Here is a 24,684-nt window from a genome sequence, read left to right as displayed (position 1 = left end):
TCCTGCGGGCGGAGCCGAGCATGGCCGAGCCTAGCCGAGTGCGCAGTACACTCAGCTCGGCACGGTCTATTTCGGCGGCGCCCAGAGACAGCAGGACCGGCGTATATCGCGCACCCACGATTTTCCCCTGATTTTAAGGGGGAAAAAGTGTGTGTTATACGCCGATAAATACGGTATTTGCATTTAGGTTACTGCTTCTACAAAAACCTTTTCCCTTTTGTCACACATGACAGATAATTGTATCACATAAAGTACAGCATTTCACTTACCAGCAGAGTCACTTGTGCCATTTGTATTGAGAATCTTCAGGAGGTCTTTGGTTATTTTCCTCAGCTGATGTCTAGCTTCATCTCTCTCTTTTCCGACTCCATACAAGAGAATCATTCTCTGATTACATTCATGACTTGTTGATGCTTCCTGCAAGTTCAAATATAACTACATTAAAATATTAAATGGAATGTTATTGAATGAATAAGCAAATGAACAAAGTCACATTAAATCTACAATGTATGTACAATCAGTTTATTGTAGCACTGAAACTGGTTAATAATCAGATGCCAGTGTTGTAATCATATACTGTATTCTTTCCAACCACTGATATATTGATCACTGAAACTACTAGAGACAGTGACTCTGATCTTCCCACAAAATCTGGTTCCCAAAAAAACACAAAACACCAAAACACAAATTTTGGCAGATTTTTAGTTTAGTTAAGTGCACAAAAAGAACTTCCCCATCCGGCTGCTCTATATTTAATGAGAGCTTAAAGTGATACTTACCTCCTGCTCTCTGCCTCCCTTGTCACCTCCTCCAATGCTTACCTCTAGGATTTCTCCAGAGCTACTCCCATCCTTTGGAACTCCAATCAGTGGCGTCACTAGGGTTGGTGTCACCTGGTGTGGTAAAACATGGTGTCACCCCTCCCCCTTTGGCTTTTTTAACCACCTTTTCAAGCCAACACTGGGCCATTAAACATATCATTAAGAGACACTGGCCGGTGATAAAAAAATGCTAAAATTTTGGGTCCACTCTTATCAGCTAACCCTAGAATCCTATTTAGAGGTGCCCCAAACCTCAGACATTCAATTGCACCGAATGTCTTGGATCCACCTTCACGCCCAGTTCTCTTTGGCGATCTCAAAGGATTTTACCCGTGTAGGAAGTGTAGAGCTTGTAAAATTAACGCTCCTCGGGGTAGAAGGTTCACAGATTTTACTTCTACTAAGACAGGTGTGACGTACCCGATAAAATCATTCATCACATGTAGTACCAAATGTGCGGTATACCTTTTAAGGTGCCCCTGTGGGCTTGAATATGTTGGGCGCACCGTCTGTAAACTTCAAGTGAGATGGGGTAGCACATCGCTAACATTATAGCTGGCTTCGACAAACACAACGTGTCTAAGCACTATGACTTGAAACACAACAGAGATCCAAAGGGCACGGTCTTTATGGCCCTGGAAAAATATGTGCCCCATTGGCATGGGAGTAATGGCAAAAGGACTATATCCAGGTCTGAAACCAGTTGGATTCATAGACTTGGCTGCCACGTCCCAGGAGGCCTTAATGTCGAATGGGACATCAACTGCTTTATCAATAATGGGTGATGTCCCTCTTCATTAATGTTTTTTTCCTTTTTTTAAAATAAAACAAAAAAGATCTTTTCTTTAAAATATAACAAAAATGTATTTTCAGAGAATAAAAAGATCTTTTAAATTGGGATAAGTAATTTTCTGTCCTATTTTTGTCCTTAGGATTAGTCATTTTTGACTAATATTAACAATTTCTAGTTACTTACAGTATCACCTTTCAGACCATGTAATGATCTGTATATTCTTTTAGGTTAAACTGTATCTGATTTTATATAATATATAATTTAAAATGGTTTGTGCCAATATTATGTTGAATATTTGATATGTTGAGCATTATTCTTTTCATCCACTAGATGGCACTCTCTTAGTTTTAATGTTGTTAATGAGAGAGGGAAGTGTTCTTTTCATTAATGAATACTCCTCTCTCTCTGTTTTTATTGTGGCATCATTCTGCCATTTATCCACAAGATGTCACATGCGATATGTGCACACTTTTCTCTAGCTCTGTGGTTGGTCCGCTGTAGAACCAATGGCAGGGGTGCCCAACCAGTGGCCACATGTGGCCTGCAGAGCCCTCTGATGTGGCCCGCGACCTCCTGCTCTGGGATGGAATGGAATAGAATACTGTTATTAAAGGTCAGTTTATTACTAAAATCACAGTGTATATATGGGCATATCTGTTCTGCATCGGTTACTGAGCTGCTTTCAGACTGATCCGCATGTGCAGAGCAGTTTCCCTGCGGGTTACCTGCACTGAGCCATAGACTTCTGTTGTTACCTGCGAGTTTGGTGAGCTTTCTGAAAGTGCACCAAACCTGCAGAATATAAAAGAAGTCTATTGCACAGTGCAGGAAAGCCGGAGGTACACTGCATTACACCCGTGGTGCGGGTAAACCACAGTACATCAGTGTAAAAACAGCTTTGGGCCGCTTTCACATGGTCAGTCCGACAGTCCGACCAATTGGATCCTCCATTCACCTCCAAGTTGTGGCAGACATAAACCAACTTGTGTTCTACCTCCAATACGATCCGCTAAAAAGTATCGTGGGCTGCTTCCGTGTCCCCTCTGCATATGCAGAGCGGACACGGACATGCCATCCACCCACTCTGCTCATTGTGGCCCGTGACTGGTTACCAAGTCACTTAAGTGGCCCTCGCTCTTCAAAAGGTTGGGCACCCATGACCAATGGACTCGCTCCATTGGTGTCTTGGATTGTATATTAGGTCCTGATGACGTCAGTGTGACGAAACGATTGTCGGGCGACACGCACCACACATGCGCAAAATCCCCAGGCTGACTGACGCCAAACAGAGCTGTTGCTTTTTTTCCTTGCAAGGATCATTTTACCTCTCACTGACAGAGAGTGTTTGTATTTTAACTTTATTTGATAAATAAACCTCTCCTCTTTTCAAAACGCCTGCACTGGGATTTTTTTTCTTTTTCTTTTTTATTTCCATTGCGGCTTAATTTCCATCCCACCTCTGAGTGTGTGCTTCTCACATTCAACCACACACCTGTGACAACCCTGGAAGGACACCCTTGGAAGGACCTGCTAGCTGTGGATCGGAGCTGATCGGTGTGTGAAAGACCGAGGAACGATTCCGCAGGATTCATCCATCTCTTAGCCTGGTTTGACCCCCCTGCGAAGGGCGGTCACTGGCTTTCTGGTAAGCCTTTAATTTATCTCCAGGTGACGGGCTGGCTGCACTTAGTGGAATCATTTTTTGCACATTGAATGTTCACAACTTTACTTTGAACTCACTGAAGCTCTCTTACTTTGGATTTTCACCTGTGGATCTATCAGATGAATTGATTCATGGACTAATTGTTCACGTGCAATCGTCTTTAGAACATTTTATATTGATTTGTATTGATTGTATTTAAGGTTTAATCCATTATCCAGCGCTACACTGTTTTTACATATTCTATTTTGCACTTGTTATCAAGGTTGTAGTGTTTAGCAGCAGGAAGACCCTAAGGGATCATTTTTATTTACTATTTTATTGTTTCAACTAATTTCTCATCCATTTTTTTCACTGAGCGCAAATTTTCCTTTCCCCTTCTTCCCTGTTTATACAGTGCCTCATTAGCGCACAGCAAAAATAATTTGATGGGGACAAGGGCCTCTTCCCGACAAACCTGGGCTATGGTTGTTGGGGTCTGTGGGCGGGGGCATTATCAGAATCTGGAAGCCCCGTTTAACAAGGCCTCCCCCCATGTGAATGGATATCTTTTACATAGTACCCTTACCCATTTGTATTAGGCTTAGTCTGTTTGTTCAATCAGCAGGTTGAACAAACAAAACTAACTTGATTCCCCTACACACTCAGTGTGAATGGGGGAGTCCTCCCTGCTGAGCTATTGTATCCTGACAGCGATGAGACTTTCCTGACATCAAAATATACTGATCAAGGTTGTAGGCTATAGCTTGCAGCACCGATTGGGTGGAGAAAATCTGACAAGGTGATTGCACAGTAGTTGATCGACTTCTGTACAACCACACTGTCAACACATGGGTTAAAATTCAGTTGGTCCCTGCTGCACCTGCCTAACTTCGACCCATATATGGTCAGCTTAAGACAGCAAGTGTATAACTGGGCAGATCACCAGGTGAAAATAAATTAAAATAAGACTTAAAAGAAAAACTTACGCAGCCATCACATTGAAGGATTGGCAAACTGCATTATATTACATTTTTGTGGCGCTTGGAGATACCATAATAATTGCCTCCAGTGCGGGTACCGCAATAGTAGTAGTTTACAAGAATTCACCAATTTCAAGATAATCAGCACAGGATATACAATGGAAATAGCCAATATAATGTTTATAAATGACTTCTATGATATTACACTGTATCATTACTCTCTACAATGAGTTACACTGAATTGAAATGAAATGACGTCATGAAAAAGCTTGCCAAATGGAGACAGTCATTAAGTCCTGAAATACTGGTTTAGACAATTAGCCTACTTGTGTTATTTCTTTAATGTAATAACACATTAATCAAGACTGAATATTTACTCTTAGAGGATAATGTACAACAGATTGTCACTAGTGTGTAGAGCAGTAATGTTTGTAACTCTTTAGGATTCATTTATTAAAACGATAAAAAATGTTTTATCATTATAAAGTGAATTTACATTTGGCTTAGGGAATCTGGAGAAGCTATGTTCACAATAAACACTCATTTATATTCAAAGTGAACACAGCTTTGCCTTATTCCACAAGATGAGCGAACATGTGCTTTGCTAACTAGAATTAGTAATACTATAGATATATTCAATTTCTGACATTAATTGACATTAATTTGATTAACCACTTGCGGGCCGCCCTCCATAGACATACTGCAGGGTGGCTGCTCTGCGGTGGATCACGTACCTGGTACATGATCTGACACTTCCGGGTCTGGGGCGCACCTGCATGCCGCGGGAGACCCCCTGTGCTTGCCCACAGCAGAAGCTGATCCGCAGGTACCGCAGACTCAATGTCCGCCAGTCACTCGGCGATCATTAGGCAGAGAGCCAGAGTGGTGATCTGCCTATGTACACAAGGCAGATAACTGTTCTGTCAGTAGGGAAGGCACTGATCTTGTGTTCCTGCAAAGCAGGATAATGGATCAGTGCCTTCCCTTAGTAAAAGCACCTCCCACACAGTGCACAAACATTGGCTAGGCACACATTTAACCCTTTGATTGCCCCCGATGTTTAACCCCTTTTCAGCCAGTGTCATTAGTACACTGACAGTGCATATTTTTAGCACTGTATTAGTGTCAGGCCTCGTACACACGACCAGTTTCCTCGGCAGAATTCAGCTTCCGACCGAGTTTCTGGCTGAATTCTGCCGAGGAAACTGGTCGTGTGTACACTTTCGGCCGAGGAAGCCGACGAGGAGCTCGGCGAGGAAATAGAGAACATGTTCTCTATTTCCTCGTTGTTCAATGGGAGCTCTCGCCCCGCCGAGCTCCTCGGCGGCTTCAGGGCTGAACTGGCCGAGGAACTCGATGTGTTTGGCACGTCGAGTTCCTCGGCCGTGTGTACGAGGCTTCTCTGGTTCCCACAAAGTGTCAGTTAGTATCCCGACTGTCCGCCGCAACATCACAGTCGCCCTATAATGGCCTGTACACACGATCCAAATATCGGACGAAAACTGTCGTCCGAGGAAGAATCGTACAATTTTTAGGATCGTGTGTACACTACTTTCGAGAGCCGATCACGACAGTTCATCCGATATTATTATTATTATCGGTCAAGCATGAAAATTTTCCTTGTACAATACCAGATCGTACGATTTTTGTTTAGTCAGTATAGTTGTCGTCCAAAAATACAATACAAATACATTACAACACATGACATCACTTTTTTTTCTGTCGTACGAATATTTTCGTGAGTTTAGTAACCTTGTCATTTTCTACTTGCGGCTATTAAGTGAAAAAAGTCATACGATCTGTCGAACGATATTCAAATCGTGTGTACGCCCATTAGTCGCTTATCGCTGCCATTACTAGTAAAAAAAAAAATAATATCCCATAGTTTGTAGACGCCATAACTATTTTGCGCAAACCAATCAATATGCGCTTATTGTCATTTTTTTTACCAAAAACGTAGCAGAATACATATTGGCCTAAATTGATGAAGAAATTAGATTTTATATATATGTTTTATAGCACAAATTAAAAAAATATCTATTTTTTTTCATAATTGACGTTTTTTATTTTTTGGTTTATAGCGCAAAAAAATAAAAAAAACACAGCGGTGATCAAATAGCACCAAAGGAAAGCTCTATTTTGGGAGAAAGGGACATACATATTGTTTGGGTACAGCATCGCACCACCGCGCAATTGTCCGTTAAAGTAACGCAATGTCTTAGGGCTCTTTCAGACGGGCAGCCCGTTCAGGTTCCGCCTGCCAGTTTTTTTGGCAGACCTGAACGGGCGCTCTGTGCTCCTTTATGGAGCCGCGGATGTCAGCGGTGACATGCCCGCTGACATCCGACCCGCTCCGACCTGCCAAAGTGTGATGGAGGAAAAACCTACTTTTCCATCCGTCTGGCGGATCGGATCGGGGGAACACGGACAGACGGTCCGTGTTCACCCGATCCCTCCATAGGGGAGAGCAAGGAAGAAAAGACAGGGCGGTCCCTGCACAGTGTGCGGGGACCGCCCTGTCATCCGCCGGCTCAGCGGGGATCAACGGAGCGATCCCCACTGAGCAAGTGGAGGTTCCACAGGGCGGATCGTTACTGATCCGCCCCGTGTGAAAGGGGCCTTATTGCAAAAATGGCCTGGTAATGAAGGGGGGTAAATCTTCAGGAGGGCAAGTGGTTAAATAAAAATTTTAATTGATGGAGGTATTATTGCTTTCGTCAAGCTGCTGTTTTAAAGTAAATAAATAGCTTACTTCCCACAGCCTTTAGTTCTAGCAGCCCATGATCTGTATGACTGGCTTGTTCATCTTTGTGCTAATGACAGCCAGCACCAATAGATGCATATTGCAATATATATAGAAAATCAATAAAAATTATACTATTTCCTCATCTAGAAATTGAATGCAGATGTAATCTTATGTGATCTTTAAAATATTATACAATCAAGGCAGGGGTAGATCTCCACAATTGAAATAAAAAATAATAATAAAAGAAAACAAGAAAATTGTATTTACAAAAAAAAAAAAAAAATGCGTAAATGTTTACGATTTCCAGGCTTTAAATCATGTCATCCAGCAACAATTTGAAACTCAATGATGACACAGCACTGTGTAAACCCTACATATTGTATGTAGCTTGGCAGGAAACCGACCAAAGTAATATCAACCAGCCAATCTAACATTTCTTTGACCTAGATGTTCACATTTGTTTTGTTGTTGTTATATCTTTAGAATGTAATTTAAACGGTTGCAATTGTATTACAGTCATAACCATCTACCCTATCTTTCTACATTGCATATATTATGTTAAGCACACAACACAGATTTAACTTCTAAACACCTTTCCTATTACAATAATTCTCTTAGGTGTTTTTACTGATACAGTACATTAAAAGAGAAAACAATTAGCTAATGGACTTGCCTATTAATAGTCCAGGACTTCCAAATGCAGCAATATTTATATAATAACTGATTATTATATAAAAGGATATTTGCTTAGATTAATAACTGTTTTAGTGTAAACATGCAGAGTAAACATCAGCTCATAACAGATGCTATTTACTCGAGCAGCTCAGTACATAGTAAGACAATGTAGTCTGTGAAATCGGTGAAAATTATGTATTATGGCAAACTCTCAGGCGCCGCAGAGGTGGGGGCGCCAAAGCTCCAAAGTGCTCCCCTCCCTCCTCCTTGTCTGTGTCCAGAGGCGGAGCGCATGTACTGGGTGCTGTGGTTCCCCAACCCCCTTGCTCTCTCCGCTGGCAACGGACAAGAGCGCATACTTCCAGCTGTCCCCAGAATCCGGGGTGGGTACCACAGCACTTTTAAATTCTGTCCGGTGCGTGTGGAGCAGTCTCTTGTCTGCCCCACCCCCTCTGAATGTGTCAGCTCTTCGGTGTGATGAGAGGCTTCTGGGTTGGTTGGAGCTGCTACCAATCATCCCGTGCACTCCCAGAAATGCTCTCTTTGTGCCACCCTCCTAGTAACAAAAGATGCCATGTATGCCCCGCCCCCTGTAATGTGCGTCTGCTCCCAGCATGCCTGAGCTACAGGGATCTATTGGACAGATACTGATCTATGGGGAAACCTGATGTGGGGGGCTCTGATGGGGACATCTGCTGTGGGGGGGGGGGCTCTGATGGGGGACACCTGCTGTGGGGGGGGGTCTGATGGGGACACCTGATGGGTGTCTGATGGGGACACCTGGGACACCTGCTGTGGGGGATCTGATGGGGGACACCTGCTGGGGGGGACTCTGATGGGGGACACTGATGAAGAGTTCTTAGGGGAGCATCTATCTCTGTGTTTGAGTCATAGCCATAGAAACATGTGTAAAGGGGAGGAGTTAAGATGACCACGCCCATGTGGGGGCGCCAGCAATATTTTTAAACCCAGGCGTTTGTGACCCTAGGATCGGCCCTGGGAGGGTTATAATCCCTATTTAACTTTTGTCACCTGTGTCCCATTGGGGGGGTACCTTCACTTCATGTCCCATAGCCAAAACAGGAAGTGAGAAGAAATCCCTTCAAATTAAGTGGATCCCCTGTGGCACCCCACGGCAACCAGACGTTTTACCCCCATTGGATGATTTTCCCTCTATTACTTCTCTGGGGACAACCCACAATTTGGGAATTTGGGATTTACTTTTACTTTTAATGATAAGGGTAAACAGGATAAATAGAGAAGGTGAATCTCCCTAACAAGGGGAGGCAGCATAGACAGCAATAAAAACATTATAGGTGTTCTAATCCACATCCAAACAAAAACGTTTTACTTTTAGTTATACTTTAACATTATATGAGCACCATAAACCAAAGATGCTATTTAATACATTTTTAACATGCAAAGCAAAATCACCCATCCATCCATGTGCCAATGCTTTATTTTGTTGAAAAATCATGTTAAAAAACCACCCCCTAGCATTTCGAGTCATGCCATCTTGAATAAGGGCAGATGATTCCTGTATCATTTATTCCTTTGAATTCATGTGCCCTTAGTTTAGGCATGTATAGAACAAGGAGGTTGGGACTTTAAATGAGGTTCCAGACAGGGTTGGAGTACAAAAAGGAAAACATGTTTATTGACATGTATAACAATGTGTGATATACTCTCAGAGTAACAGGAGCTGAGCATGTACAGTAGATATAACAGTAAAGGACAATAAAGATACATAATGATGTCAACCAGGACACTTCATGACATATGGGTTTACATATGAACCATGGACACAGGGACATGCAATGCCATCAATAATGAAATTCAATACAGTATAAAATGTGTGAGGAATAGATACACAGATTTCCTTCAATGACAAAATGCGATTAAAAGACATGAGGTAGAAGTTGTAGATAATAGTGGCTGGTGACTCAGATAGGGAGTAAAATGGCATCCTTGAATAGTCCGACGCGTTTCGTGCTAAGTGCACTCATCAGGGGCTGATGCTTCCAAGTCTGGGGGGTTAAACAGTGTTTTAGTCTACAATAACTTAAAGCATAAACTAAGGAGCATAAGTAATGGTCCTAAGCTTACATATCTAAAAAATGGTGTAGATCAATGGAGAGAGCATTATACTGAGCCGTAGCCACGGAGGGGGTGTCAGTCCCGGAAGCTGGGGTGACTGCGCCAAAAGCAGCCGGAACGCAGGGCTGGAGAATCTCAAGTGGACATGTGGCCACCAAATGGGGTATATAGCCGAGCAGGTAGTCAGCGAGAGAACAATGCCAGGGTATCTGTATATAAATATATATAAAGATAGGGTGAGATACATAAACCAGACTGTGGTCTGCTGGTGAACAGCCAAAAATAGCAAAAAAGTTTTTACCTGGGTATAGAGTAACCCATTGCTGGGAGTCCCTCGGTGGTGTGGCATCATCCCATGGATAGTGGAAAGGCTGTGAGAACGCAGTCTATAGATACCCCCTGATCCCAGCGGGCGGCCGCTCGATGGCGCACACCGACGTCACGCTAGCCAGACACAGGCTCGGAGGGCCTTGTGACGGGGCGGGTAAGGTCCGCCCCCGAAACAGGTAATCCCCCATTGGCTGTGAACGGCTAGATCGAAATCACCGTGATCGGCGTCATGATGTCATCACTGACGTCAGACACGGATCACGTGGGCGAGGCGCCGATGCGCTGTGGACGCCACCCAGTGCCCCAAGGTCCACCCTAACAAGAGGGCGGGAGAAGGGGCGGGAGGGAGAAGTACAGAGCGCATCAAAATTAGTTTAGGCATGCAGATAGGAGGGTGTACTTAGCTTAGAACGTCTATCCTCCTTTCCTCTAGATTAAAGAAAAAAATGCCCACAAAGGTTCCTGGAATGTATGACATCAATTTGCCCAGACAAGAAACCAGGAAGCAACTGAAGAAATGTAAAAAAAAAATAGGAAATATTGGAATATACCTTTCTATCTTTTTTTTTTGTTGCTGGGACTTGTAGTGCCCTGTTTTTGCTGGGACTTGTTGTGCACTGTCGGGGCTGAAATATGACAGCCCTGTTTTGCTGGGACTTGTAGTGCACTGTGGGGGCTGAGATATGGCAGCCTTCTATGCTGGGACCTGCAGTGCACTCTGGGGGGGACTGACATATAAACATAGGCAGCCTCCTATGCTGGGACTTGTAGTGTCTTAAACTGGGGGGGGACTGAGGAATCCTCATTCCGCCACTGAGAGCACTACAAGTCCCAGCAGATTGGGCTGCATTTCTTCTATCCCCTATAGTCTAGGGCGCTACAAGTCCCAGTATAGGAGGCTGCCATATCTCAGCCCCCCCCCAGAGTGCACTACAAGTCCCAGCATAGGAGGCTGCCATATCTCAGCCACCCAGAGGGCACTACAAGTCCCAGAAGAGCAGGCTGCTCTTACAGAACGGCTGAAAGAGCTGGGGGGGTGTACTGGGAGGGGAGAGAAGGAGGCACAGGTTTGAGATGAGGGGGGATTTTTTTCTGAACGTGAGGATTTATGCTGGAATGGGGAGATGGGGGAGGATTTGTGCTGGGAAATGGAGATGGGGAGGATTTGTGCCGAGAGATGTAATTTATGCTGGGAGGGGGAGATGGGGGAGGATTTGTGATGGGAGGGGGGATTTATGCTGTGAGGGGGAGATGGGGAAGGATCTGTGCTGGGAAAGGGAAGGTTAAGGCAAGGGTTTGTGCTGAGAATGGGGATTTTCACTGGAAAGGGTTATATAAGGGTGATGATTTGTGCTGAAAGGGAGTATTTTTGCTGCTAGGCTGAAATGGAGGGGGCGGGGGTCTGGAAGGGGTGTGGTTTACAGATGATAGGGCGGGTCTTAAATAAGAAGGGGTGTGGTTTTGACAGGAAGGGTGGGTCGTATTTAAATTAGGGGGTGCATGAATTTAGTCAGGCCTAGGGCAGCACAAAACCTAAATACACCACTGGGCTTAGGTCAGTGATGGCAACCCTTGGCACCCCAGATGTTTTGGAACTACATTTCCCATGATGCTCATGCATTCTGTGGTGTACTAGAGCATCATGGGAAATGTAGTTATAAAACATCTGGGGTGCCAAGGTTCGCCATCACTGGCTTAGGTGGCTCCTCACCCTGCAACGGAGGAAGAGAAAAGTTATTTTTTAGGCTAGATTCACACTAATAATCTCATTAATCTGAGTTTTAAACTTTGGTTCTAAGAATTTTAATCCTGCCTCTATTCTAAATATTTATAACCAGAGCGCAGGCTAGAAATGGCAAAATCTGGCTGGTTATCTAGAAAGTGAATCAGCAGCAAAGTGACCAAGTGGTTAGTAATCTTGCCTTGCAGCTCTGAATAATACGTTTGAATCCCCCCAGGGCCCATTTTTGCACTAAGTCCCCATGTTCTTTTGTTCTTGCACATATGTATTAATCAGGTTTCATCTTTTATTTTTTGGAAAAAGAAACAAAAACTGTGGTTGTCACTATGGTCATGTTCACCACTTTGGTGGGGAAGTTTCATTTTCTTTTTTTAATAAATAGTCCTACAAGTGTCTAGATTTGTTTCCTCTGGCTGTGCTGGTTTCTCTCAACAATCCACAAAAAAACAAAGCAGTAAGTTAAAGTACTGTATATCTAAAGCCACAACTTCTTTCATAATCTTGGATAGAGCACGCAATAATTAAAACCCCTGTATTTTTTTTCTTTAAGGTCTGTTCCCCATTACTGAGCTTTTCTTTACTTTCTTTCTTAAAGCAAAACAGAAAATAAGAGGATGTATCTCAAAGTTATAGAAATACAGTTGTCACTAGAGCAAGTTCCATTAGAATACTTCCCCTCCCAAAATGTTGGATTTCAGTATCAGTGACCGTGGTCTCTGGGATAAATAGAAAATACATTTCCCTCACAGGGACATCGACAGCAATAAAAACATTGCAGATGTTCTAACCCTTCCCTACTCTCTCTAAAAAAAATGGCTTTATATAAACTTAAACTGGCCTCCTCCCAAGTTGGTATTGGGGACAATGTAGATTCCATAAGGCACACAGAAATTGATCAGCAGAGCGCCAATGTGGTATGTTGCTGTATGTTGAGACTAAGCCATTGCGTCTTGGTCTTGATGCGCTTTGGTTAGGAAATAAGTGTGACTCAATTATGTAAATGTTAATTAAGAGGCCTTTTTTCACCACTTGGGCTTTGCCATTCTATGGGGGCACGAGTGCCCCCATGGAATGCAGCTCTCCGTCAGAGCACTCAAAAGAGGAGGAGCCAGAACCGCCGCTGGGGGACCCCAGAAGAGGAGGGTTGGGGCCACTCTGTGCAAAACCCTTGCACAGAGGAAGTAAGTATAACATGTTTGTTATTTTTTTATTTTTTTAAAACAAACCTTTAAGGCTCCGTGCACACTAAGTGGCTGAAAAAAATGCCAGAACCTCTAGCAGGAAAAGCAGCTTTAAAAAATGCTCAGTGGCTCGTATTGTAGAAGGGTTTATGCACGTTTATGGACATTTGTTTTTTATAAGCATTTTTTTTCCAAAACATTCCCCTCAGCTAATTTTTCACTATAGTCAATGTACACTTGAAAATGCAGGACTCTCCTAAATGCTGTGTTTAGGCGCATCAAGCATCTTAACTGCCCGAAAACTCCTCTCAAAAACGCACTTGTGATGTTTTTGATTTTTTTTTTCAGCCTGAAAATGCTCCTCTGCAAATATACCTAAAAAAAAAAGCCCAAATGTGCATGGACAAATAGGCTAACAGAGTTGCTTATACAGGCTGAGGAATAAACTGTATACGCAGAATTTTTATGCCGAGCATGCATGAGGACTTCTTGTTTTTGTCCCCAGCAAGTGCATTTTTCTTCCTGTCACAAGAGACATATTGAAAAGTTCTACCGCTGCAAGATTTTTCCTCACCTTCTGTTTCTGGGAGAACTAGGGGCCAGATTCACAAAAGAGATACGACGGCGTATCTCCTGATACGCCGTCGTATCTCTGTTTCTAACTATGCGACTGATTCATAGAATCAGTTACGCATAGATAGCCCTAAGACCGGACAGGTGTAATTGTTTTACACTGTCGGATCTTAGGATGCAGTACCGCGGCCGCCGCTGGGTGGAGTTTGCGTCGTATTCCAGCGTCGGGTATGCAAATTAGCAGTTACGGCGGATCCACAACGGATTTTCGCGTTCGCTACGTCGTCCGTAGTCAAGTTTCCCGTCGCAATTTTAGTCGTTATTTGACCTGCCCTAACTTTACACAGCAATCGTATTGCTGTATAAAGTATGGCCGTCGTTCCCGCGTCGAAATTTAAAAATTAACGTCGTTTGCGTAAGCCGTCCGGGAATACGGAATTACGCTACGCGCGTCGCCGTTCGAAAAAATGACATCACTTCGCGCAAAGCACGACGGGAGTTACGAAACGGAGCATGCGCAGTAGGTAGGTTGCTATACTTATATAAAACTTGAAGCCTTGTTTTTTAATATTATTGATAAAGACAGATATACTTTACAAAGACGAACACACCATTTTCTTGATATTTTGACGTAAACTTATGTCTTTATGTAGTCTGAATACACAAAGCACAGCCCCCTGTGCTACTAGCGCTAGTGCAGGTAAACTATAGTCTGGCCCAGGGCTAAGCCTGAGCCATGGAATCTGAGTCAGGGTTATTAGAGGTTAGGGCTGAGTGACTTATCCAGGTAACTCGCTGGTGCCTCCCCCTGGTTCTAGAATGTTGGCGAATATCCTAGAAATTAGTGGGAGGCTAAGAGGGTTGTCTTACATATTTAGGGAGCCTTAGCCAATCCCCAGGAAGTGGGCCTTGCATGGAACTAAGGAACCCTTAAATAGACATGAACCATGCCAGCAGGGAGTTGGGTGGAAGATAAAGAAGCAGTGCTTAGGGAGTAGGTCGGTGGCCCTTAAGGGGAAACCTAGTGGGGGGGGCTCTACCTTGGGCTGGGGCGCAGGTGGCTGGCCTGTAAGGATCCTACCACAGGACAAGTTGGAGGAGGCTGTACAGAGAGGCAGCAGGAGCAAGGAGAGACACAGTGAGTACTGCCACATACAGCAGGTTCTCTCTTAAAGACAGCGGTGTGCTTAAATTATCAGCTTTGCCCTGGGAGAATCTCCAGTGTGTCACTCAGAAGGACTGGGAAAAAGAAGCAACCAGGTGGGCTGGTGAAGTGGCAGGCAGAGGGGCGAACATTTCTGCAAGTCGAGCTGGGATCCGGATCAGTGTCTACAAGGGCACTGAAAGTGTTTCAAGAAACAGTTCACTCCACATGTACTACTTTTCCAAGGGACTGAGAGTTCTTAGCATGTAAGGGGCTATTGCTAAGCTAACAAAAAAGACTGTTAGCTCCTAAAGGAGTGAGCCCAGCAGAGATGTGCAAAGGATCAAGATTTGTGCAGGACGAAGGAGTGGAAGCTGTAAATAGGGAGGGTGTTTTCCCTGGTTCTGTTATTATTGTCAAGCTGGGCATCCCATAATCTCTACCCCATCCAAGTACAGGCATACCCCTATTTTAAGTGCACAATGGGGTTTATTTACTAAAGCTGGAAAGTGCAAAATCCGGCTTACTTCTGCACAGAAACCAATGAACTTCCAGGTTTATTACCAGGCTTAATTGAACAAGCTGGGGTTAGAAGCTCATTGGTTTCTATGCAGAAGTGAGCCTGATTTTTCACTTTCCGGCTTTAGTAAACAAACCCCATTGTGCACTTAAAAGTGGGGTATGCCTGTAATTATCTCCTAATAAAACAACAAAACCAAGCAAAAGATTGTTTTCTGTGTCTGGGTGCAAGAACAAAATGCTGTGTGACTGGCTGTGCAGCAGTGGTGAACCCTGACATTTGCAACTCGTACGGGGGTTAGTGCTACACATATGTTTGTGCATAGTTAGCATATTAACAGAACCCGTCATGGAAAGTTCTAAAAAAAATAAGTTTTGCTTCTCAGAATATGTAAGGCTCAGTCTGGTTACACCACATTATTATTTACTTACTTATTTTCATTTCAACAAGCGGTGACCACAATCCCGCAAATACCTTTTTTCTTTTCATATATACCGTAAATGCACAATATAACATAAGGTCACAAATATTTTTTTTAAATACAAGGTAAAGCCTTTATTCCTTAAGTGCTGTTTTTTTCTCTTAAATCACTTACAACCCTACTGTATATGTTCAGGTAATGCACATTAAACCATGTGTTTTGTGCTGTGGTGTGCTTTAGTGCCATTCATTTAGAACAGCATGCCAACATAAAAGTACTGTTGGTGTCATCAGACCTGCAGTGCAGTATAAGTACCACAGGTTGTTACCACAGGTTAGTGCTACACATATGTTTGTGCATAGTTAGAATATTAACGGAACCCGTGTTCTCTTTTTTCAGGCTAAGAAAAAGCAGAAGTATTAATGTTCTGTTAAAGAAGAGAAACTGAAAAATGCATCCGGTATAATTAATCGTTCTAATATTCTGAATAGTACAAGTTAATAGTTCCATTGCCGTAGCTCCAAGATGTGGATCTCTTCACGGGAAAATTAAAAAAAACTTTATCTTGTTGATCTCGCAATGCAAATGCATGGGATGATGCCAGCTTTCTGACCAATATATCTGCTACTCTACAAACATAAGTGGCAAGTAACTGAATCATGGAATATTCAGGTAATATATTACTTACTTACAAACTTTAGCTTTGGATGCTGCTGAAACAGTACTTACTACTTGTAAGTTAGGTACCTATTTGTTACAACACATCAACCTTCTTTATCATACTAACAATATATGCTATACTTAGAATTACTGTATTTAGTCAGTTTATAATAAAATTCTGTTATCTCTTTTTTTTTTTTTTTCATATTATAGCAGAAGGGTTCTGTCCATAATTATATATTTTATATATATTTTATATTTTATATTATATTTTATATATTTTATATATATATATATATATATATATATATATATATATATATATATATATATATATATATATATATATATATATATATATATATATATATATATATATATATATATATATAATTTACCAATGATGTAAATAGGAATTTAATTTTGTATAGCTAAAGTTGCAGGTTTTTACAGAACGACAAAGTTTTAAAACAAAATGTAAACAGACCCATTAAAACTATTATTACTGGTATTCAGAGCATTATATATGAACCAAATATATGCTGCATGAATCACACCAACAGCATTTCAGTGACTGTAAATTACAAAGGAGTCTATTTAATAACCACAAGTCCAACAATGTACAAATCCGTGCCAAACAAATAAAAATGTAGCGCTAAGTGGTGAGTAATCTGTGCAAAGAAAGATAAGTGCTGATTATCTGTTGCAGGTTTTTTACATTGCTTTTTAATCATATAAGTCCCCAGTTTCCAAAAACAAAATTTAGGTCCCATATAGATGACTTATCGAACAAATTAATTTATTTACCTGGGAATGGAATATTCATGTGTAGTTACATATTACAAAAATACACACAATAACATGTATACGATAAAATAATAAATGGTCCAGCACCACAGAAAGTAACCTAATTTTATTTTGTAATGTGAATACTTCAAATTAGATGCAACACAAATACTAATGTGTATGAGCCCAGTGCTGCTATTGTTCTAAATGACTTTCCACCGCTCGGATGATGGTGGAAAGCTTACTGAGGAGAAACAGGAAGTGAGAAATTCAAACAAAGAAAAAAAAACATTTAGAAGGGAAATGGAAGGAAAAGGTAAGTGAACCAACAATGCACTAGCTTAAAGGAACCAATTTAGAGTATGTACAGTATGTATGCCGCACCCTAACCTAGACTTTGAAGACTGGTCCATGATAATACCCATATGTTCCAATACTGGCAACCTTTGCTATAAAGTTCTTCTTTTGCTGCAAATTCTGTCCAATTCTTTCATATCTGACAAGCTTTTTTACAAATCTCAATTAAACATGAAAAATAAAACATAAAAAGCAAATATAGCAATCATTCTATAATAGAAAATCCAAAAAATTACAAAAAATATACAAATTTATTATATAAATTTATTACAAAATATAATATTTTGTAATAAATTTGTATATTTTTTGTAATTTTTTGGATTTTCTATTTTGTTGCCTCCACAATCCCAATCCTTTTGAGTTTTTTTTCAATTGTTCATTAATTAAAAGATGATGGCAACCACATGCCGCCCTACATGAGTTGATCCTTTTCTACCATTCTATAATAAGGAATAGTTTTGTGCTCCAACAGGACTGAATATTACGGGATTACACTATGTTTGTCACGTATGGGCTGTTTAACTAAATAACGGTTTTCTTTCTATTGTAGGATTCGGAGAACTCATAATAGACTTTACACGACACAACGTTACAAATTTAGCTAAGAATTTGAATTGTTCCAGAGACAACCGTATCAACCAAGTCCTTTTTCCTGTTCTTTATTCATTTCTATTCGTTGCTGGGACAATAATGAATGGTTTGGCAATTGTTGTGTTTTTTCAGTTACCAAGCAAATCAAACTTCATCATTTTTCTAAAGAACTCTGTGATTTCTGACTCTCTGATGATTATGACATTCCCATTCAAGATTCTCGGTGATGCTGGATTTGGGCTCTGGCCTTTAAAGGGGTTTGCTTGTCGCTATACCTCAGTGGTGTTCTACTTTACAATGTACATCAGCATCATTTTCCTTGGTCTAATAACTATAGATCGATACAAAAAAACGTCAAGACCCTTCGATAACTCTTGTACGACAAACCCACGCTCTGCCAAGATCTTGTCGGCTGCAATATGGATAATAATGTTTTCCCTTTCATTACCGAATATGATTTTAACCAACAAGGTAAAGACACAAAAGAACGTGAGGAACTGTATAAACCTCAAGTCTGATTTTGGCCGCATTTGGCATGAAACTGTGAGCTTCATATGTCAGATTATTTTCTGGGTTACTTTTGCTGTCATAGTGGTGTGTTACCTTCTTATAACCAGAAAACTTGTCCAGTCCTTTAAAAAAACACGAAGGGCACCATTGAAATCCAGAAAAAGGGTGAATGTAAAAGTTTTTATTATTATTGGTGTATTCTTCGTATGTTTTGTCCCGTACCACTTTGCTCGGATCCCATACACGATAAGTCAGACACGGGATGTGTTCATGTGTTCGGCACAGAATACTCTCTTCTACGTTAAAGAGAGCACATTATTCCTTTCATCTCTAAATGCATGTCTGGACCCTTTCATCTACTTCTTTCTCTGCAGGTCATTCCGAAATTCACTTAATACTATTTTCAAGAAAAGGCAGGCCTGTCTTTCTTTAGGTACAAGTGTTAAAGCATCACAGCGATATGATATAAACAAAGCAGAAACTAGAATTTAGCAGAATTTGAGGTTTGCTGCTGAATATAGGACCTAGAGCTTTATTTGAATTAAAGGGTTTGTAAAGGATTTTTTTATTTTATCTTAATAGCTTCATTTACCTTAATGCAGTGCTGTTTTCATGTCCTCATTGTTCATTTTTGCTCTCAAGTTGCTGTAATTCTGCTGTGATCTCCACACTTCCTGGTTGTCTGTTTCCTGATAACCACAGTACTGGGAGCTTTCTCTCTGTGGTCATTAACTTCAGGGAGGTGTGATAACTGTTAGGTAGATTCACGTACTTTGGCCTAAATTTAGGACGGCCTAGCCATTTTAGGCTACACCGCCGTAAATTAGTTAGGCTAGTAGTGATTCACAAACCACTTACCTGCTAATCTACGGCGGTGTAGCCTAAAACTAGTGGGCGTAAGGGCCCCTAATTCAAATGACTTGGAGGGGGGCGTGTTGTATGGAAATGAGGCTTGACCTCACGTTTTTTTACGTTTTTTGACACTGCGCATGCGCCGGGCGACTACATTTCCCAGTGCGCATTGCGGCTAAGTAGGCCGTACGGGCCTATTGATTTCGACGTGTACGTAAACGACATAAATCCCGATTCGCGGACGACTTGTGCAAACGACGTAAAAAATTCGAACCTCGCGGTGGGAACGGCGGCCACACTTAACATTGTTATTCCACCTCATAGGTGTAATAACTTTAGGCGGCCTATCCCTTACGGAAACGACGTAATGCGACGGTGTAGGCCTGGCGTACGTTCGTGAATCGGCGTATCCCCTCATTTACATAATCTACGCCGGCCGCAATGGAAGCGCCATCTAGCGGACAACAGAAACATTGCAAGCTAAGATAGAACGGCGCAAGCCGGCCTATCTTAGCTTTGTTTGAGTGTATCTCTGTTTGAGAATACACTTAAACAAACGCCGGCGTAGATTCAGAGTTAGGTCGGCTTATCTACTGATAAGCCGGCCTAACTCTTTGTGAATCTACCTATGTGTGTCTAATACTCCACAGCACCAATCAGTTTCGTTTTCCAAACCATCACTGCCCTGTATTGGCTCTGTACATCACAGAAGCAGGAAACAACATGCAAAAACGAAACTAGAAACTGTAGGTACATTATATGATTGATTTTTATCTATTTTTAATCATTTTTAAAAGGAATCAGTTAACTATTATGTCTCTATACCCTGTAAACAGTCATTTCAGCAAAAAAAAAAATCCTTTACAACTCCTTTAAATGTGTTAGACAGATGTGTATGCTTGTGCCTCACATGGTTCAACAGGTTTGCTTTAAAGTGAGCCTATCAGTAAAAAACAGTCACTACACCGGCATAACCCACTAAAAGCACCACTCTGGAAATAGTTTCATGCTAACTTCAAGAACCCCTTAACCACTTCAGCCCCGGACCATTTGGGTGGTCAAAGACCTGGCCACTTTTTGCGATTCGGCACTGCGTCGCTGCTTTAACTGACAATTGCGCGGTCGTGCGACGTGGCTCCCAAACAAAATTTTTTCCCCACAAATAGAGCTTTCTTTTGGTGGTATGTGATCACCTCTGCGTTTTTATTTTTTTGCGCTATAAACAAAAATAGAGCGACAATTTTGAAAAAAAATCAATATTTTTTACTTTTTGCTATAAAAAATATCCCCAAAAAAGATATAAAGAATTTTTTTTCCTCAGTTTAGGCCGATACATATTCTTCTACCTATTTTTGGTAAAAAAATCGCAATAAGCGTTTATTGATTGGTTTGCGCTAAAGTTATAGCGTTTACAAAATAGGGGATAGTTTTATGGCATTTTTATAAAAAAAAACAAAAAAACATTTTTTTTACTAGCAATGGCGGCGATCAGTGAGTTTTTCGTGACTGCGACATTATGGCGGACACATTGGACACTTTTGACACATTTTTGGGACCATTGCCATTTTCACAGCGACCAGTGCTATAAAAATGCACTGGTTACTGTAAAAATTACACTGGCAGTGAAGGGGTTAACCACTAGGTGGCGCTGTAGGGGGTTAAGTGTTCCCTGCATCGTGTTTCTAACTGTAGGGGGGATGGGCTCTGTGTCACATGACACTGATCTCCGCTCCGAGTACACAGAGCCAAGATCAGTGTCATTCTCACAAGCATCTCCCTGCTCTATACCTCTGTGAGACTATCACGGGGATCCCCGCAGCGATTAAGTCCACAGGACCCGCGGTCTGACTCACAGGGAAGGCAGCAGGCATTTAAAGGGTCACGTACAGGTACGTGATAATGCCTGTCCGTGCCATTCTGCCGACGTATATATGTCGTGGGAGGTCCTTAAGCGGTTAACAACAGAATATGCTGGTTGGAAATACAGCGAAACCTTGGATTACAAGCATAATCCGTTCCAGGAGAATTCTTGTAATCCAAAGCACTTGCATATCAAAGCGAGTTTCCCTATAGAAGTCAATGGAAACAAAAATAAATTCGTTCCGCATTGACTTCTATTGCATGCAATACCGCATGTGGCCAGAGGTGGGGTGTGCCGGAGAGACTCAGAAATACTCGGAGACAGCTCGGCTGAACTAGGAAAGGTTCGGAAACACTTGGGAACAGAGTATTTCTGAGTGTTTCCGAGTGATTCTAAGTATTTCCGAACAGCTCCAAACGGCTCCGAACCATTCAGAGGGTCACCGGAGCCGCCGCACCTCTGGCCAAATGCGGTACTGCACACTGCAGAGGCTTGATTCCTGTTCGTTTTGTGGGACAACACTCGCAAACCGAGTCAGGATTAAAAAAATAAAGTTGCTTGTCTTTCAAAACGCTTGTTAACCGCATTACTCGTAAATCAAGGTTCCGCTTTATTGATATGGGGACAATGTCGAGCTTCAATAAGTTGCTACATGCTTTGCAGCTGCTTTGGAAATGCATGCATATGTTTTGTGATATATTTTTACATATCCAGAACCGACTACGAGCAATAATAGCAATAAAGGCTTCCAAATTGTTTTGGTAATGAGGATTTAAATAAAGTAGTATTAAACCCAAAAGCAAACATTTATTATATTTCAGCTTACAAATTATTAGTTATGATGGCTGTATTCGTTTTTAATCCATTTTTACTTCTATTTTCATCTGGTAATGCAGCCAGCAAGTCTGTAGTTTTTCAAAGCACAAGCTCCCCAGCAGAATGTATCAGTTTACATGGCTGAGTCAAATGACTTAACACTGGCAGGGGTGATTAAAATCACCAGCTTTTATTTATTTCTGCAAATATTGGTCCAGCCAGGAAAAAAAAAAAACTATTTGCTGTAACTGCCTTTAAAGTGTGAGCTGAAGTTTGGCTTCACTTTGTTAGTGGTTCTAAGTATGCTAATATATTTATCACCCCCCTCTCCCAAATACTGACAATGCTGCTGCCTGCTATTCCTCCTCTGATCATTCCTCCAGAGTTGTGTCTCAAAAATACAGTGGGCTGTTACTGGCCAGATCACTAGGTGAAAACAGAGGGGAAAAAACCAAAAGAAAAGAAAAATAATACAACCACTGCATCTTATGATTGGTAAGCTGCAATATATTACATTTTGGGTTTAACCTCTTCCCTACCGGGCCATTGAGAAAATGATGCCGGCAGGAACCCTCCCTCCATCCGGGTGGACGTCATATGAAGTCCTTTGTTCCCGGTGATCTAGAATATGTAGAAGAATACGTATCGGTCTAAACTGAGGAAAAAAAAAAAATTAAAAAAAAAATTGATATTTATTAAATACAAATGTAAAAAATATTTAGCAAGATTCACGTACGGCGGCGCTTCTTTAGGTCGGCGTAGCGCATCCCATTTGCACTACGCCGACGTAAGATAGTGAGGCAAGTACTGTTATCACAAAGCACTTGCCTCCTAAGTTATGTCGGCGTAGCGCAAATGGCCCGACGTAACCCCGCCTAATTCAAAATAGGCAGGTAGGGGGCGTGTTGTATGGTAATGAATTCACAATTCATTACCATACATGTAAATGAAGCGCCGATCGTACGGCGCATGCGCACGCATGCTCAGTATCACGTCGCAAATACTCCTTGCTTTCGACGTGAACGTAACCTACGCCCAGCCCCATTCTGAATTGGCTTACGCAAACGATGTAAACGACGTGAAATTAGACGGCTGTCCCGACGTCCATACTTAACATTGGCTGCGCCATCTTTTTGGTGGTCTATCTAGAGCTTTGATTCCTCCCGGAAGAGAGGAAGAGAGAGGTGCCAAAATATCTAGAGCTTTGATTCCTCCCGGAAGAGAGGAAGAGAGAGGTGCCAAAATATCTAGAGCTTTGATTCCTCCCGGAAGAGAGGAAGAGAGAGGTGCCAAAATATCTAGAGCTTTGATTCCTCCCGGAAGAGAGGAAGAGAGAGGTGCCAAAATATCTAGAGCTTTGATTCCTCTCGGAAGAGGGAGGTGCCAAAATATCTAGAGCTTTGATTCCTCTTGGAAGAGGGAGGTGCCAAAATATCTAGAGCTTTGATTCCTCTCGGAAGAGGGAGGTGCCAAACTATCCAGGGCTTTGATTCCTCCTGGAAGAGAGAGGTGCCAAAATATCTAGAGCTTTGATTCCTCTCGGAAGAGGGAGGTGCCAAACTATCTAGAGCTTTGATTCCTCCCAGAAAGAAAGAGTTGCCAAAACTATATACTGCAGAAGTCCACTTGCAAAAAACCCTGGATGATCGCCAATGAATGCATACCCTATGATATGTCACTATTACCAGTTAGTGATGATGGTAATGATCAGATATTCACAGTGAACCTACATACAGTACCCCTCGACCCAAAGACACTAAAGTGCTCTATAGCTGTATTCTTATTCTTCTTCAGTGCCCCTGTCTAACACTAATACCCAAGGGATGGGCTTTATATTTGCTAAATAGACACTATGCTTTGGATTTATACATCTGTGCTACTTAAAACTGGGCGTATGTACCATTGATGCCAAAGCAGCAGCTTGAATCTCTCCTGGTCTTATACACCACTGCCCCTATAAAAATAAAAAGCCAGCTGCCCCTATTATTATATGTATATAAATAAACTCAGAAGAAAAACTGTGTGCAATGGCTGACAGTGGAATGTTATATTATGTGTACATAGCAGTATGTGTTACTGAAAACAGTATAAATATTTACACTCACAAATGTTGGAAAAACTTCAAAAACACAATGTTCAGCAATAAACAAGCCACAAGAATAGCCGCTTATCTGTGTCTATGTTTTGTTTTTGGAAGATCTGCTTGCCAGAATTACATGATGATCATCATCACTATTTACCCTGTAATTCCAAAGCCTGCTTACAACATACAGGTTTCTGTGTGCATCCAGGACCATCTGCCTGGGCTCCTCAACATACATACATCTGGTGACATGAGAAACAAGTTTTCATGATAGCTTGGGAAGGTCAAATTTCAGTACAGGGACTTTAAAAAGCAAAGACAGTCAACATAACGTGATATTATGGGATGGTTCAGTTGTTGGAATATTGGGTAATGCATAGTTTAGTTACCCGAAGGCAGTAAGGGATGCTCTAGAGATAAAACAAAAGTATGACTTAAAGCAGAACTTTACCCATAACAACTGATAAAAAAAAAAAAAATCTTTAGCAAGAATCACAAATTCCA

General features: G+C 41.7%; 2 protein-coding genes and 1 long non-coding RNA gene across 4 annotated transcripts in view; 2 read left to right on the top strand and 1 right to left on the bottom strand.

Moving 5' to 3' along the window:
* LOC120936659 (mediator of RNA polymerase II transcription subunit 12-like protein) overlaps positions 1-429 on the bottom strand; it is a 54,955-nt gene extending 54,526 nt beyond the window's left edge. Inside the window, exon 1 of the mRNA XM_040349171.1 lies at positions 270-429. Coding sequence (XP_040205105.1) covers positions 270-384 — 115 coding nt within the window. The 5' untranslated portion in view covers positions 385-429. The remainder of the gene's footprint in view (positions 1-269) is intronic.
* P2RY12 (purinergic receptor P2Y12) overlaps positions 1-19,182 on the top strand; it is a 37,908-nt gene extending 18,726 nt beyond the window's left edge. The window contains exons 2-3 of one of the 2 annotated variants that reach the window (XM_040349172.1): positions 16,064-16,336; positions 18,018-19,182. In XM_040349172.1, the coding sequence (XP_040205106.1) occupies positions 16,324-16,336; positions 18,018-19,060 (1,056 nt within the window). In that variant the 5' untranslated portion in view covers positions 16,064-16,323 and the 3' untranslated portion in view covers positions 19,061-19,182. Of the gene's footprint in view, positions 1-15,985; positions 16,337-18,017 lie in introns of those variants that run through there. The other variant, XM_040349173.1, reaches the window with a different exon arrangement.
* A 3,981-nt stretch (positions 19,183-23,163) lies between these two features.
* On the top strand, positions 23,164-24,259 carry LOC120936666. The gene is made up of 2 exons (XR_005748628.1): positions 23,164-23,383; positions 23,435-24,259. It is a non-coding gene; the product is annotated as an uncharacterized LOC120936666 (long non-coding RNA).
* The last annotated feature ends 425 nt before the right edge of the window (positions 24,260-24,684 follow it).

The sequence above is a fragment of the Rana temporaria genome, chromosome 4, assembly GCF_905171775.1.
Source record: "Rana temporaria chromosome 4, aRanTem1.1, whole genome shotgun sequence".
Lineage (NCBI taxonomy): Eukaryota > Metazoa > Chordata > Amphibia > Anura > Ranidae > Rana > Rana temporaria.
Note: the sequence above shows the minus strand (reverse complement) of the source record. Positions and strands in the feature narration are given on the sequence as shown.